This window comes from Carcharodon carcharias, chromosome 17, assembly GCF_017639515.1.
Source record: "Carcharodon carcharias isolate sCarCar2 chromosome 17, sCarCar2.pri, whole genome shotgun sequence".
NCBI classification, from domain to species: Eukaryota; Metazoa; Chordata; class Chondrichthyes; order Lamniformes; family Lamnidae; genus Carcharodon; species Carcharodon carcharias.
The window spans coordinates 90,582,987-90,600,761 of NC_054483.1; the positions used below are offsets into that span (position 1 = coordinate 90,582,987).

The following is a 17,775-nucleotide window of genomic DNA, read 5'->3' on the forward strand; positions in this document are numbered from 1 at the left end:
CGGAACAAAAAATAAGAAGCCGAAGCAGAGATCGCAAGAGAGAGTGAAATGTTTGGAAACAGAGTGATCGCCTTGTGTTAGACAGAGGGGAAGGAGCCCGGAGGAAGGGAAGGAGAAAGTTTTCCTGCCTGTTGTTGCTGTTTGTTTGTTGGTTGGTGGTGGTGGTGGAGGGGTGGGTGGGGGTGGGAGGGGGGGGGTTGGGTTGGGGTGGTGGTGGGGGAGAGAGAAAGAGAGAACAGAAGCTGATAATGAAGCGAGCTCAGAGGCAGAAGCAGCCTGGCAGAGCCTGAGGAGTGAAGATTGACACACACACACACACACACACACAGAGGAGCTGTGAATGAATGAAGGAGAGATCGCAGTGTGCAGAGCTACGGGATAGAGAGAGAGAGTGTGTGTGTGTGCAGAGAGCAGCAGCAGCAGTTTTGCGAGTCTCTCTGACAGGCAGAAGCCCCCCCCTTGTTCACCGGCTCAGAAACAACAAAAGGTGTGCTCAGAAATCGGCAGATGATGGCGGTGAAGACGCCTGCACAGGGCACCGGAGTGTTGCTGACAACCGCTAACGTTGGATCCCTGTTTGAAGATGTAAGTCTGCCTCTTGTTGTTTTTATTTCTCTCTCCCCACCCCCCCCCCCCCCCCCCCCCCCCCCCACCCTCCACCCTCCAGTTTAGCTCGGGGCTTCTTCTTGGTTTTGTGTTTTTTTTTGTCGCTTGTCTGCTTCTCTCCCACAAGCTGCATTCTGGAGCCCCTGTTGTGTTCACTTCACTACAAACTAAACAGGCCTCGGGTATTTGTGTGTGTTTGGTTTAGTGTTCGGGATCGCAGGCTGGCTTGTCTTATATCCCGGAATCAGGAGCTGGAGGTCGGTCACTTCTCTGTGTGTGTGTGTGTGTGTGTCTCTCGCACCATCCAGAGGCTTTCAGTGACACAGGCTGTGAACTAACTGGCCGCCTTTTCACCAGCACCGGCCTCACTGTAAAGTCCAGGACATACAGACTTTAGTTTAAAGCTGCACTTACGCTGAACGCAAAGAAATGCAACTTTAGACATGGTACTTGTATTCCTTCAGCTCTTGGCCAATGATCTTCACACAAGTCAGGTCAGGGCTGGGAGGGAGAGACGTCAACCCCATCCCCTCTGATATCACATCAGCTGAATGCAGACCCTTGGCTGACAGTCTGACTGCCTCCAACAGCCTCCTCTCTGAGGCTCTCTCCTGGATACTCGCCACTGGAGTGCCCAGAGACTCTTCCCCCAGTCAAAGAGAAGATTGCAGAGCGATGGGGGGATAGAGCAGGGAAGTGGGATTAGTTGAACAACTCTCTTAAATCTTCATTTCCTCAGGATGAGGGTCCTCATTTCTGAGAAACAGTGCAGAGAGCAGCAGGCAGTTTGAGTCAGCTCAGCTCGACTACATTTTTCCTGGTGTTTAAAGCACTATGAGCATATGAACATTGTAGGTAGACTTAACCCAGTCAACAAAATCTCCTTGAAACCCTCTGAAAGTTACACCAGAATCTGAAGTGTAGCATTTATTTTAGGGAAATGCGCTATTTAAAACGAGCCTGTATCTTTCTGGAGTTCTGATTTCTGCCTTGCATTGGTAACATGCACAATATGTGATCTGTGGAGATTTTGTGTGAGAGAAAAGTGGATTTTGAGAAATTTCCAGCACCCAATAGAATGAATCCCATTTGTTAAAAATCAAAATACTGGATTCTGGAAATCTAAAATAAAAACTGTTAAAATACTGAAAGCACTCAGCAGGTCAGGCTATGTATGTGGAGAGAGGAACATGGGGTTAAACTGGTCAGCTCAATAAATTTTGGGTTTCCAATGAAAGGTCTCCACAAAAGCTGCCTGACTTGCTGAGAATTGAAGGCAGTTCTTATTTAAAAAATGTTTAATTTCATTTATCAGGAGTTAGAACACTCCTGTAGGAAAAGTGCTGCTAGTTGGGCCCGGACTATGTGTGTTTTTAGAGTAAGTGTGAATGCTGATCATGCACCACTTTGTTCTGATAATCTGCATTCAGAGCTGAGAAGCGGGACCAAATCAGCTATATAATTACGTAAGGAGCACTGGAGTAACTTTTGGGTTGTTGTGTCTACTTCTGTGCTCTCCCTTTGAGTTGGCAGGTGGTTTGTTTCAAACCCTTATATAATCAGGGCTGACATTCCACTACAGTAGAGACAGTGTCCCAGAGGTATTGTCCTTTTGCTGTTGATAATACATTGAGGTTCCATCAGTCTATTCAGATGAATGTTGAAATCCTGTGGCACTCCTTGGTGAAGAACAAGTAGTTCTGGTTGTCTTAACCAACAGCACTAAAAATGTTTAATTGGTCTTTGCTGTTTGTGTGGGATCCTGATGTGTGCAAAAATGACTGCTTGCTAATGCTTTCAAAAGTGATTAATTGTGTATGAAGCATGTTTCAGAGACGTGATCAGATGCTATATGACCGCAAACCTTCTTTTCTGTAGAATTCTATATCCTAAATCATGATTACCTAGAGAGGAAGTAAGTTTTGCCTTTAATCATTTTTCAATCTTACCACAGGCAGTATTCAGTTGATTGTTTACCAATTATGTGTCATATTAATTGGGTACGGATAAACTCTTTTAACAGTTGGCCGTACTAACCCTGAAAATGCGGGAAAGAGACAGATCTTTGTACGTTAACACTTCTTATTAAAATTGACCATGTAAAAAAACTTCAGGAAATGTTTTAAGGTACCGAAACAGACTCCACCTGCCAGAAATAGTGTATTTCTGAGAATTTAAATCATCGGGCCCATACTAAATGTGATAGTGGGAGAGAGGTCTCCAATACAGATCACTGTTCTTCAAGCTCATCCAGTAGGATCCCCCCTATAGGTTCCTGATCATTCTGTTATCGGCAATAAATATTTACACTTCTGGCACGATGTACATAATACTGTGAAAACATCACACTATTTTATAATATTAAGACTTGGTAATGTTGTGATTTAATGAACCCAGGTAATGGAATAGGTCTACTTGAAAAGGTATTAAAATACTACCCTCAGAAATATCTGAAGTGATTCTACAGTTAGAAAACTTAATCTACAGAATATTTAGTTCATATTAAAGTAACTTGGACATAGTCACTGAATATACTTAACTGTCAAGATTTCAAATTAAAGAATGAGCATTCTGATACTTTGCTCCATTAAACTGTTAGAGTTCTGAGTGAGACTGATTCCAGAATAATAATTTTGAGTAGCTTATCCATGGCATTTGTGATAAATAGCACATGATTTAGTTTCCTTATCCAACTGCAAGGTTGTCACTGGTGCTATCTGAATATAAGTGCCGGCAAGAGGAAGTAACTCTGCTATGTTGCGGACACCCAAAACGCATATAGATCTGTGATGCTTGTCTTCTCCTAAAAAACGTAGAAAGCAGTCATTAAACTTCTGGTAAATAAATCAATTATCTAAATACCTAGAGCACAATGTAAGAGCTAGATCAAAGAGAGAATGTATTCGTTGTTAAGTCTGACTAATTGAACAAAGCAAAACAATTTCACTGCTTTTATTAAAAAAAATCTTTGCAAGTATCCGTGGAACTGTTTGAGCAATAATTTTCCTTGCAACATTTTTGGTGTGAATCTAGCATGCTTGAGATGACTGGTGATATTGATCCATTTTGGTCTTTCAGTGTTCTGTGGGGAAGAGCTCCTTGATACACGTAATAAGAAAGCATCATTACATGCCATCCTAATCAAGTTGTGGTATATCAATTCATTGTTGATTATTTCTAAACTTTTTTGAAGTTTTCTTTTATGATCCAGTCATATTTGAGTCAGTGACACTCTGTGCTTGATACAAATAGCGTAATTGGGATTAACTATTTCATCAATATGATTAATGTATATGTTGTTTTTTTGTTAGTTAGAAGGCTTGTTTGACCATAACAGCAGGAAATCAATTTCAGAACTTAGTTTTGTTAGAACAGCCTATGCTTTTTTTGTCTGTCTCTAAATATGTAGATGTTGTCGTGCCAGAGTCTTGCTGGCAGAAGCCACATTCGTTAACCTGGGTTCAGTGCTAGCACTCTTGTCTCTAAGTCAGAAGCTTTCGGGCTGAAGTCCCATTCCAGATATTTGAGCACATAATCTAGGCTGACACATCAGAGTAGCACTGTTGGAGGAGGTGTCTTTTGGGTGTGATATTAAACCAAGGCTCCCCTCCAACCTTCTTAGATGGACATAAACGATCCCATGTGCTATATTCAAAGAAGAGCAGGGAGTTCTCCCCAGTGTTCAGGCCAACATTTAACCTTCAGCCGACCTCATCAAAACAGATTATTTGATCATCTTCTCATTGCTGTTTGTGGGATCTTGCTGTGTGCAAACTTGCTGCCATGTTTTTGGCATTACAGCAGTGACTGTATTTCATTAAATATTTAGTTGGGTGTAAAACACTGTGGAATGCCCTGTGGTCATGAATAGTGTTTACATAAAAGAAAATCCTACCACTCTGTCTTTCTTTATTGTTTCTCTCCTTTATGGTTCAGTTTCAAGTCCTGAGGCCGCTGCTCCAGATTGCCTCTGACATGCTGGACTTATCAGGTGAAATCCCTGTCCTTTGTGGAAGCACTGCTGAGAATTCTGTTCATTTTTTGCGAGCAAACATGACGTCATTGAGCAGCGCTTGAGTTTGGGTCATGGGCTGGACCTGTAGTTGCTGCCCAATTTTTTAAGTAGTGACCTGGTGATGAGCACAACAAGAAAAGACATTGGACATTTTTTCTGAATAAATGCACAACATTCAAATGCTTTACAAAAAGAAAACAAAAAACTGCTCTATATCTGAACTGTACCTAGAAAAATCTAATGACAATTACATTGCTGTGTATGCATTGTATTGAACATAATACCATTTGCTGCTCTATTGCACAATGCATTTCCACAGCACAGGTCCCTCTTACTGCAATATTTTGTGATATGCAATAATCCTTTATATGAAACATGAAGTTTATTTCTTCTTTCTTTAAAACCTGAAAAACCGTATAAACTTCCTTCCAATAATGTACTCCACTCCATAGAAACTGCTACTGAACAGCATCCAAAATTAGGTGATGTAGATCCTAATTTATTTGTAATGGTTTATAATGTTATATAGATACAACCGGTGAAAGTTGGATCAGTATTGAAACATTGCACACACATATCTGGACTGTTGCAACTACATGATTATCCAAGAGCGATCTTGGTAAAATAGACCTACTGCACTTGCAGCATAGGTTGCAGTGTGAGTTGTACTCCATAGTGTGATGTATGAGTTGAATTTACTCAAATTCACAAACTATTGATCCTTTGTATATTACTGTGTACTTGGATGATATGTCATTGCACTATACCTGTTCAATCTACATATGAGAAAAAAGTCAATAAATTGCACATTTCTGGATTGTTACTTATTCATAAAATTCTCTATCCAGATACTACGTACCAGATTAGGATAATTGCTTGGTACTAAAGCCGCAACAAATGTAGCGTGCCGAACTAGTAGACAATGATATTTCAATGTATGATGGGCATTATCAAAGCAAATTAGCTGCTGCAGTAATGGGCTCTGTTTGGAAGGACTAGCACCAAGTTCAGTTTCAATTGCCCCTTTGTTTTCTAAGAAGCTTTAAGAAAATTATATAAATCCCCTTGTATAAATACAGTTGTAATGATCAGGTTTTGGATGTGAATTTATAAAATACATACCAATCGAAAACCTTCAAAGATTTAAGAAATTGATATTCCAAATGTTCAGATATTTGATCAATTGGGTATAATAACTCCACTGCTACTTGCACAGACTCAGCGATAGGTTCAATGCAGTGGTTTAAATGCACCATTTTTAAATGGTTATTGCGGTGGTGCAGAGTAGTCCAAATTGTGATGTATTTAGCCTTGGCTCCATGATAATAATGATGCATGTAAGTTGAGGCTTCAAGCCTCACTCCAGGCACTTGTGAGCACAAAAACAGAAAATATTGGAAGTGCACAGCAGGCCTGGCAGCATCTGTGGAGAGAAAAACAAGAGTTAATGTTTCAGGTCAGTGACCTTTCATCATCGCTGGAGAAAGTTAGAATTGTAACAGCTTCTAAGCAAGTGAAAGGGGGCAGTATGGGAGGAAGGGCAAGCGGGGAGGTGTGTGATAGGGTGGGAGGCAGGAGAGATTAAGTAACAAAATGGTTGATGGTGCAAGGTCAAAGAGAATGGTAATGGGACAAGTAAAGAAACAGAAGATGTGTCTCAAGCTGTGAATGAGGGAATCAGGATCAGCTGCTGTCTGAAAGCAGGAAAGATAAAGAGAGAAAAAAAGAGAAACAAAAAACCAGCAAAGAAAAAGGAAACAAAACCAATCTATTACATCTGTAAATTTTCCCAGTTCTGATGAAAGGACAGCAACCTGAAACTTTGCTTTTCTTTCCACAGGTGCTGCCAAACCTGCTGACTATTTCCAGCATTATCTGTTTTTATTTCCGATTTCCAGCATCCGCATTATGTTGCCTTTGTACTAAGAACGTAGGCTAGGCTCATTCTTTGATGCAGTACTGAGGGAGTGCTGTAGCGTCAAAGGTGTTGTATTTTGGTTGAGACATCAAACAACAGTGCTGTCTGTACTCTTGGGTGGGTGTAAATATGCCGCAATTTGTGATAGATCAGGGGGGTTCTCTTGGTGCCCTGACTAAGGTTTAGCCTTTAAGTTGCACCAATAAATCAGATTATCTGCTTAAGTATTTCATTGTTGCTTGTGGGGGACCTTGCTGTGCACAAATAAGTTGCTGTGTTTATCTACATTGCAAAAGTGACTTAACTTCAAATGCACTTTGTTCTGAAATGCTGTGGGACAACCTGAGGTCCTGGAAGGCCATGTAAATGTAAGTTCTTTCATTTCCTTCTAATTCAGTCAGCAGGTGGCACAGTGCGTTGGCACTTTGGCATGCACATGTAGGGTCTTGAGCCATGGCATTTCCTTGCACAGCGAGCTCCCATTCTCAACCCCGCTGTTATACATAGTGTAGAGCACAAGACAAGTGATTCTCATGATGAGCGAAGGAAATTAGAGGAAATTACACTTCCTAACAGTCAGACAGCCCATGAATTGTAATAGGAGAGGCCTAGAAGCCCTCTCACTCAGGGAACGGTGTAGGGAGACACAAGGAAGGGGCTGATAGTTCATTAAGGTCAGGGCAAAAAACATCGAAATAAAAGTGTAAAATGCGGGAAGATACACGTCACATTACAGAATCACAGAATTGTTACAGTGCAGAGGGAGGCTATTTGGCACATAGTGTCTGCACTGTTTCTCCGAATGAACATTATGACTCAGTGCACATTGTTCTTATTTAAATAGTCATTGAATGCCCTCTTGAATGCCTCGATCAAACCTGCCTCCACCACACTTCCAAGCAGTGCGTTCCAGACCCGGACCACTCGTTGTGTAAAAAAGTTTTTTCTCACATTGCATTTGCTTCTTTTACAATCACTTTAAATCTGTGCCATATCGTTCTCGATCCTTTTATGAGCGGGAGCAGTTTTTCCCTATCTACTCTGTCCAGCCCCCTCACGATTTTGAATACCTCTATCAGGTCTCCTCTTAGCCTTCTCCTCTCCAAGGAGAACAGTTCCAACCTCCCCAATCTATCTTTGTAACTGAAGTTTCTCATCCCTGGAACCATTTTTGTCAACCTCCTCTGCACTCCAATGCTACCAGCATCAACAACAAGAAAAGTTAGTTTAAAGCTGCGCAGAAATCCTTCATCAGAAAATAAACTATACTTCAACTATATGGTGTATTCAGAGATGTATCATTGTTAAAACGTTGAACAGAGCTGTAAGTAACAATTTGGAATGTAAAATCCCCTAAAGAATGCACTGATCATTGCACCATATGCTGCTGTATGAGTTCACTCTGTTTCTTTGAAGCAATTTGAAGGAGTACAGTACTGCTGTGGATAGACGTTAACTAAAACACCTTCCTGCACTGATATTAGTGAGCAGTGATCCTCAGAGGCCTATTTAAATCTCTATTTGTCTACCAAGCAGAAAAGTGACAATGAGTGCCAAGTGACAACAGTAAAGTCTCACTTTGATTTATTAATGGTTCAGTGGCATCATGTTCTATATGAGACTTTTCATGCCAGATGCATTAGAAATGTATGTCACTTTCTACCGTACCTGCTACAGTGCAATGCTGTACTGGAGTGTCGGTCTAGATTTTGTGCTCAAGCCCCTGGACCCCTCAAACTTCTGACACAGAGGTACAGCTGCTGCCAGCTGAGCTAACGCATTTGGCATTAAAAGTCTCATATAGAACATGATGCCAATGACTCATTAACAAATCAAAGTGAGACTTTACTGTCGTCGCTTGGCACTCATTGTCACTTTTTGGAGGGAGTGGGCGAGGGCGGTTGCGGAACCGCTCACGATCAGCTCGGCCCTGCGATTTTATGCAGGCAGGCTAATTAAGGCCCTCCTTGTGTGGATCGTGAGCGCTAGCTGTGCAGGCAGCGGGGAGGAGGGAGAGTCGGGTCCAGCGCACAGTTCGTGCATGGAGCTGCCTCAGGGAGATTCAAGCGCTTTTAAAAAAAATAGATATGGACATTAAAAATGTAATGAAACATGTCCCCTCGTGTGACTGTGTTACATGAGGTAAGACATGTTTTTATTTTCAAAATAAAGTTTTTATTTCATCTGTATTAGCTTTAGGAAACCTCACCCCGCTCGTGGATGAAGTTTCCTAAAAAACGTAAAGGCCGCTTGGCCTTTTCGCCTGCCCACCAACCGTAAGGTTGGACGGGTAGTGTAAAATTCACCTTAATTACCTAGTTAATGGCCTTAATAGGCTGTTCAATTATCAGCGGGCGCACAGCCGACTTTGGCGCGCACCTGCTGAACGAAATATCGCTTGAGTTCGCGATAATGTCGGGACGCACGCCCGACATCATTTTATGTTCTGGCATGTCGGGCACGCATCTGCATGCCGAATATAAAATTCTGCCCATGGGCTCAGGTAGGGATGGAGAGGGTGATGTTAGGGAGGTAGATGTGTTTAAAGGTGAGAGGTATCACAAGCAGAAATATTCTGCAAAGACTTTGAGAAAGATAAATGACAGTGAGAAAGCACAGGGCAGAAATTTTTTCCAACAAATTGTACTTTCCATCTACAATCAGTGGAGAGAAATGACGTGCCTTCATTGCAGCATTGAATATGTAACAAATTAGCCTCGCTAAAGTTCTACTACAGTCAAGACAGGAAATAAAATGTCAATGAGGTGAACCCCTAGTGAGAACCACATTACTGCTCCTGTCAACCTCCAATACAGAAGTTGAGTTGTGTGTGGAATCAATGCACATGTTTCACGAAGGGTAACAGAGAGGAATAAATCTCAGCGGGTGCCTTTAGGGATTTGGATGCTTTGTACTCATATGATGCATCTTTAGTTGAAGATGTGGAATGTGTGACTAGGTTAAATAATAACATTTGGCTGGAGGAAACCTTTTTTTGCTTATGTGTTGGGTAAATCTGACAACCTAATGTAAGGGTAAGAGATCAGTGCCATATGTGCCATAGAAGGGTTGTGAACATCTAAGAATGTAAGTGATTGTGTTACTGATTCTGGGAATGTATGAAACCAAGTAAGACATTAAGTGAAAATTGTGAAAGTGCTTTCTTTATGCATAAAGCATGGCAGTGACAACTGATGGAACACTTCCAGGTACGAAAATAAATTGGGTTTGTCTGAATTGTGTTTAACGTGTCCACAGAAAATGACCTTCCTAATCTATTTTCTTTTCCCTTGCATGTAAACAATTGTATTGTATAAATTGAAATAGTGAAGTTAGCAAACTGTGTAGCCTGTTGGGTGCACAGGTCGATTTTCACATTTGTCCTGCATGTAGGAAGTGACCTGTTCTTATCTTAAATCTTTAGAATAGAATCTCTGGTTACAATTTGTAGGTTTAGAGATTTAACAAGGTCCTGTTGCTTTGGCCTCTTTAAGTTGAATCTAATGGCACTAACTGTTAATTATACAGAAATTGAACAGTGACTTCCGGTGGGTGACAGCTAAATGTGAAAATCCAAAAGTTGCTTCAGGATTCACAGCTCCTCTTTAAACTGAGCGAAAACGACATCTTGTCATCTGGTTCCTATCGAAATGCACTGAACAGCGTGCAGTTCCTGCACTGAGGTCCTAGATGCAAACTAAAAATGTTAGGGCTTGCCTATTCCAGCCAAAGTACCTACAAATTGTGTAATAAGCCTTAATTATTGCTAAACAGTCTCTCTGGCACTGAAAATTAACTTACAAATGTAGAGTTTCATTGTTTCAACTTTCAATTGTCAGAGATTTGAGAATTTGAACACACTTTTTCTGTCCCTTTTTACCTTCTGTTTCTCTTAATTCAATCTTTCTCTTTAATTTGCTTTCTGTACCTGTTTGACACTGGATTCACTATTCTAAAAGACACGTCCTGGTTCAGACTCCTGCTCACAATCCATTTTTCAATCTGATTTATTAAGGGCTACACAGTTGTGTGCCCTGTTCATCCCAGTCTTGGATGCTCTGTAGCTGTTTCCGTGTGTCATTGACAACAATGTGCCTTGCAAAACAACATTCTCCCCATTGTTTCAAATGAGTTATCAACTTGTCTTTTCAGACATAGTTAGCCTAAGTACTCATTTTGTTAAAGATTTGTTCTACACAATTGCCTAGAAATTATAGTCGTCAATATTAATGAATGGATAGTTGGCATATTCTAATAAAGTAGCCCTGTCTGCAGGATGGACTTGTTTATTTGAAATGGGTTAAAGCCTCTGTTATAGTAGTAGACAAAGGGATGACCATCCATGGCTATCACTAACAGTTATTTTTAGGCACCTGGATAATTGCCAAATTCTATTCATGGAGTAAAAATAGATACATTTCAAGTTTGGTGTAATTACATTCTACTGGCATTTTTTTTGGCACAGCAAGGCATTCCCTGTCAACAGAAATGACATCCTTGTGTGAAAAAATATAATAGTGATCTTTCATAGCAACTGAAAGTTCCCTCATCCCACCCCCTGCTTTCTTCTAATAAAGTAAGCAATGATCAATTCACGAGTATTTAAGCATGTTTACTATAGTTGATACTTTTCTATTATTAATGAACAGTGACTTTTGTTTGTGCAGAACTGTTCATACTTCTGTCAGAGAGCACCTGGAGTGCAAAGGTATGGACCAAATTATAGCAATCAGGCAACAAAAGAGAAATATGACTGGCTTCAAACTGCATAGAATGGCTGTTTATTTTGTGTTATGCCATAAAGCTGGCGTGATATTGATATGATGCACCACTATTGCAATCCCTCATAATTTCCTTCACACTTTCCTCTTAATTCATTTTAAGCAGGGTCTTGCATCCTCACTGCCAGGGATCCTGTAACAAATGTGAATAGCCTAAGCAGCCACATTGCTGTTCACCTGAAGTTTGACTTCATTTCATAGCAGTGACAGGCCTAGCCCTCATAATGTTGTTTACTCTGTGTGTGTGTGTATGTGTGTGTGTGAATATATATATGTATATAATATATGTGTATGCACACAGTGCTTGAATATAGTTTTTTGTATGCTGATTTCACAGTCTAGAAGATGATATATTTGTAACTTGAAACAGTTTAAAGTGTCACTTGTGCAAAAAAAATTCCACCAGCAATGCACCAACCAGCCTGTCCTTGTAACAGACTGAAAAAAGGATAGATTAAATAAAAAAAAATAAGAAATATATTGTTTTCCCTCCTGTATGCATGATGGAAAGAATGGGAAGGGAGGCAAGGTAACTCTAATTCTACAAAGGATCTGACTGTACTGCCAAAGTGCCAGAGTTTAATAAAAGTGCTATCTCCGTTGATTAGGGTAATTGCACTCTGATGGTTCTCAATGAGTCACTCTGAATCTATGAAGGGAAATGTCTTGGACATCCTCCTGTTTGAAGCTCCAGGATTTATCATAGTATAGCGACAGGAAATGACTGCTGCCCCTCCTCCATACTTCACCAATGTGCCTCTGAATGTTATACAACAGTGCTTCTTAAACTGGGATCTCAGATCCCTGGCATCTCGGCGGCTCTGTGAAATCAAGTGGAAGTGCAAAGTAAGCAGGGCTGGCCTTACAGGTGGATGATGTGGGCTGGTGTCCAAGGTGCCATGGACTGTGCTTGAATCTCATCTTGCTAACAGATAGTCACTCAGAATTGTCTGCTGCTGCTTAAGACACAGAGCCATTTGGTTAAAAAATCCTGGATGCAATCTTGCACCCTTCCCCATGGCAAATTTGGTGGTGGGGGGGAGGGAGGGGTATTTAATCGGGTGGGAGGGAACCCCGTCACCCTCTTGCCTCCAGCCTGATTGAGTCCATGGCGGAAAGGCCCATGGACGACCTTCCCGCCCGACCACCAACTGAGGCACTTAAACGGGTGATTAGTACCCACTTAAGGGCCTCACCCTGATGCTGCTGGTATTAATCCAGCAGTGAGGAGGGGGCTGCGCCATGACAAGCAAATCCTGGCATGTTAATTTGCAGGCTCCTGGGGTGCAGGGGGGTGGTGGGGTGGCCCCTTGTTCAAAGACACTTAGGCCTGAATTTTTAATTCGTCGGGCGGGCGCACACCCGACCCAAACCAGCCGTAAAATGCCGCGCGATGATTATCGGGCGAGCGTCCTGGCGTCATCACAGGCCCGTGCAATATTTCAGTTGGCGGGCGCGTGCGGGAGTCGGTAGCGTGCCCGCCGACAATTATAAGGCCCATTAAGGCCATTAACAATCGAGTTGAATTAAATTTTTTGCTGCCTGTCCAACCTTACGGCTGGCGGGCAGGCGAAAAGGCCAAGCGGCCTTTGCATCCTTTGCAAAACCTCATCCGCGGGCGGGATGAGGTTTCAATCCGGCATTAAAAAGTAAACAATTTTCATACTAATTTCTAACATGTCCCTGCTCATGTGACTGCGAGGACGTGCTTTTGAACTTCTTAAAATGCTTTATTTGAAATTTTTTATATCTATGCCTCAGGGAGCTATTCCTGCGCGCACTTGCACAAAGTTCCCCGCTCACTCTCCCCATCTCCCCCCCACCCCCAACACAGGCAGCCCTGGGCGGGCCTTAATTGACCCGCCAGCGTGAAATCGCGGTGCAGCCTCGATCGCAGGCAATGGTCGGCTTCCTGACCACTCCAGCCCGCCTCCTGCCAAGCCTGCCTGACTAGGTAAAAATTCTGGCCTTACTGCTTGACCAAAGGACCCGGCATTGGGAAGGCAGGAGGCCGGCCGCCGGCCGCCGAAAGCCACACCCACCCTCCACCCCTCCCCCTCCCTGGCCCTTGCTATTGACCTTCGTTACGCTCGTGACCACCAGGTTCTGCGATCCCCTCACCCCCCCCCATCCCGCCATCACACCATCAGTCGCCTGTGCCTGCGTCCCTCCTCAATCCCAGGCCTCTGGTGGGTGTAAGGTGTAGTACTGGCTGTAGCCACTGCCTCCCGGCTGGCACTGCTGAGTACAGAAGAGCTGCTGGTCTCTAATTGGGAGGCAGCTCTTGGTGGGTGGGACTTCTGCCCACAGGATTTTGCCCCCTGTGTGAACTGATGTAGGCGAATATTAGCAAAGTCTACAGCCTCTTACTTTGGTGCACTGCCTCTCAAGGAGATGTATAAAAGTGTCAAACTAATCTCAGACCATGCTTCAGCCAATATGCCAATGCTCTGCAGGGCCACTGCTTTATCAGACTGAGTAAATTAAATTCTGTTTTTAAATGCTTGGGTTTTTATGGCTTTTTGAGGACCACATTCTACAATTCCATCCACTTTTACCTGAAAAATCAAGAAATATTAGCTCTTATATCGAATGATTTATGAGTATCATTGTCAAATATCACCAAGGATAGACCAATTCTCTAGTGAGAAGCAGGTGCATCCATCTCACTGATCCCTGTAAGAAAATAGGTTTTCTCTTAAAACATTATAAAAGCACTCTTTACATACAGCACTTGTATATTGAGTATTCAGGAGTGAAAGTAACTTAAATTTCTTACCAGTATGGTCGTATCGTAATCCACCCTTCCCGCCCCCACTATACTTAATACAAGTGATAAATCTGATTTTCTGTTTACCCATTTGTGCTGAATGCTTTGGCCACTTTTGTGCTGGACCATACCAACTTACTTTCACTCCTGTGAGTACGATATAGTATTCTCATTTGGATAGTAGTTCATGATTGCTAATCCATTTGAAAAGAAGTTCTTCAACCAGGGAAGTTTGAGAACCGCCGTTATAGTTGATGCTGTGTTTTGGAAAAAAATGGATATTCATTAAGAGTAAAGTAGCAGAAATTCTTTAGAGTCACTGCTACCTTCAGGAGTTGTCATTAATGACAGGCTTTTATTTCTTCTGCTATTAACAGCACGATCTGATATAAAGGAAATGGCCTCGACTCTTCCAACATCATCAATGTCAAAAAGTTTTCCCGGATGTTCCTATCGGATTAAGCACTTTCATTTTATGCAGGGCTAGTTCTGTGGATCTGTGTCCTTGTGCAGAACAAGAAAGCACAGTTAACAGAGAACTGGCTCCTTGTTCACTCCCAGGCCCCGGAGCAAGACTTAAAATCCTCATGTATCATTTTGAGTAGAAAACAAATCACATGCTCAGGTTCGGTTTCCTCTTTATTGAGAAGATCAAATGCAGATTGGTAAGAATTTTCAGGCCCCCCTCAAGGTCAGAAATAGAGGCAAACGGGGCCTGAAAATCCTGGCACCAGACAGCATGCAGTTTCTTGATGGCGTTCCTGTGCTGACCATTTTAGGGCTGGTGGGCTCAAGGGTCGGAAATGCTGTCCACCCCCACACTTAACTAATTAAGCTCATTAAGAGCCTTGTTAAGGGCACCCAAAGGAAGCTGGCTGGGATTTTCCAACCATGCCTCGAGTTTCCTGACGCAAGGGGGCGGCTCAGCTGTCTGGAATTGGGTAGTCAGTGGCATGCCAGGTGCCAGTGTTCCTGGCAGGCCCCTCCCCTTGCCTGCCTGGGTGTGGGTATAGCCCAAAGCCGCTTGAAAGACTGCCCCCACCCTCCTCACATGGGTGACCTGGCTCCTTTTTCTTGTTTTGTTTACATTTTTAAAGAGGTTGCTGAGAGGGTACCTTCATGTTGAAGTACCCTCTCAATTACTTACCCTTTCCTGTGGCCTGCTGCTTCCCTCAAGCCAAAAGGCCTCTAACTGGCCCTCCAGCTTTGAGAGCTGCCTGCCATCCTTAATTGGACAGGGAACCTGTCTCATGCCAGTTAAGGGAGAACCTCCATGTTAGTCCCAAGTCAGTGACTGTTTGCCCCCCCCAGCAAATCCCCCACAAGTGTGCGGGACCCAGAAACAGTCCAAGCTCCTGTTTCCCACTCCAAATGAAATTTCACTCCCTGAACTCTGTCCACAGATACAATCCAATTCTAACTCTGCTCTTTGTGCCATTGGCTTCATACACTGTTCCAACATGGGCCAGCCAACAGGCACAAATAATATCTCATGTGCACCTTTCTGGTATGAGCATTTAGTTTAGTTACTTCAGTATTTTGGCTCATTTTGAGACCCATTTTAATTACCCACCTGAGCTCCAGGCTTTTTGGAGTTCTATTTCTCACGCTACTCTCATTTCTAGCCTTTTCATAGGCCGCAAGTTTCGCACCCTATATCTGTTTAATACCTTAATATTTCTGAACTGACAAATCAGCGCCTGATCTGTCATATCCTTTCACTTGTGATTCCTCTCTGGGTTTATCTGCTTATTTTCATTGATATAATATAAACGCCTTCCCCTTTATCAGATCCTTTTAACGTGCCTGCCCGTCAGTCATTTTTCAGCTTTGAAGAAGGGCCCACACCTGAAATGTTAACTCGTCTCCACACTTACTGATGTGCTGTGTGTTATCTGCATTTTCTATATTTGTTTGAGCAACGTGTTTTTGACAGCTTTACCTGAACCAGGATTGGCCCCTTCTGGGCCTGTGTGAAGTGTGGAAAGTGAGGGGATGGGGGTGTTGTTGTCCATGGGCTTCTCAAGTTGGGCCGTGGCAACATCAGCAGCAGAGCCTTGGAAACCGTGGAAACCCCCCAGTCAAATAGTGGATGGTGCTTAGGGCCTTTCTTCAGGGTTCCTGAAACTTTTCCACTGAAGTTATGGTGGCCAAGTGGGAGAATTCTTGTGCCCCCTCTGCCTATATAATGGTACCCAGGTTACTAGGATCGCGAATGGCGGTGGTCGGTTTCCCAGCCGATCCCAGGCCCACCGATCGGGCCTGCCCACCGAGCTGAAAATTCAGGCCCAGGCTAATGCCTGTGCCAGCCAAAGAAGAGCAATTCAGCTTAATGCCACTTTCCAGTACTTGGTCCAAAGCCCCGTAGGTTACAGCGCCTCAAATGCATATACGGGTAATCTTTAAATGGAATGAGGGTTTCTGCCTCTACCAGCCTTTCAGCGAGTGAGTCCTAGGTCCCCATCACCCTGTGAGTGAAAAGAAATTCTCCTTGGCTCCCTGATAACCCTTCTCTACTAATTAATTAAAAGAGTTGTTTAAATTTGAAATTCCAAGCATGGCACGATGAAGCTTAATCACTGCAACGAGTAGAAGGGCACAGATCCATTCCTGCGACCTCCCATGAATTGAACTTTTGCTTGGAACAGTATCATCAGCTATTTATTAAACGGGCAGGACAATCCTTAAAGTGAGGTGGTGGGGGGAGAAAATGAAGGATAGAACCACCTTGTGCTGGCCATGTGCATCTGAAGGTGTTTTTACATTGCAGATTTGGGAAAGTAGTGCGCTATTAGCCTCCCTTTACACTCCGCAGTTACATTTACACGTGGAGACGTTCCAGGAAGGAGCTGGTACGTGTGGTGATAGTTTTCAAAATGTCAGTGAATCTGGCGGGTAGTCTGTAAACTGCCAGGGAAGGACTTTCGGGTTGTTGGGCGGGTTGTCGGGCGGGACCCGTCGAGAAACAATGTGCCGCCCGTGATCAGCCCCGACCGCAATTTCGCCAATTAACGGGCAGCCAGTATGAAACCCGCGCTGAAAGGCTCGACACTGCTGGGTGTAGGGGTGGGGTGGGGGGTGCGTAGGGCGAGTGCTGAAGCCTGCGCAGGCCTTGGGGGAGTACGCAAGGAAAGCTCCCTGAACTGCCTCAGGGAGCGGAAGAATTTTAAAATCAAAAATAATGATTTTGAAAAAAAAATGTCTCCACCTAGGACTCATCCAGATGAGCATAGAGATAATAAAAATTATGTCAAATCATTTTTATATTTTAAAAAAATTGATGTCAGAAACCTCACCCCACCTGTGGATGAGGTCTCCTCAAAAATGCAAAGGCCGCCTGGCCGATTCGCCTGCCCACCAATCATAAGGCTGGACGGGCAGCGAAAAATCTGTCCCAATCAAAAAATTAATGGCCTTGGTAGGCCTCTTAATTGTGAAATATCCTGCGAGTGTGTGATGACTTTGTGACGCTCATCTGATGTTATCGCACGCTATTTTGTGCCTCATCTGGTCGGGCACGCGCCTGCCCACTGGACGTAAAATTCTGCACCCAGTGAATCTGGCGGGTAGTTTGTAAATTGCGAGTTATAGTCTATAATTTGTAAATTGCCAGTGAATCAGGTGTGCGGTTTGTAAATTGCCAGTGAATCAGGTGTGCAGTTTGTAAATTGCCAGTGAATCAGGT

General features: G+C 43.2%; 1 protein-coding gene across 2 annotated transcripts in view; it reads left to right on the forward strand.

Moving 5' to 3' along the window:
* Positions 1-217: 217 nt before the first annotated feature.
* LOC121289806 (inositol polyphosphate-5-phosphatase A) overlaps positions 218-17,775 on the forward strand; it is a 568,674-nt gene continuing 551,116 nt past the window's right edge. For both annotated transcript variants that reach the window (XM_041209646.1, XM_041209645.1), the window contains exon 1: positions 218-585. In XM_041209646.1, coding sequence (XP_041065580.1) covers positions 508-585 — 78 coding nt within the window. In that variant the 5' untranslated portion in view covers positions 218-507. The remainder of the gene's footprint in view (positions 586-17,775) is intronic.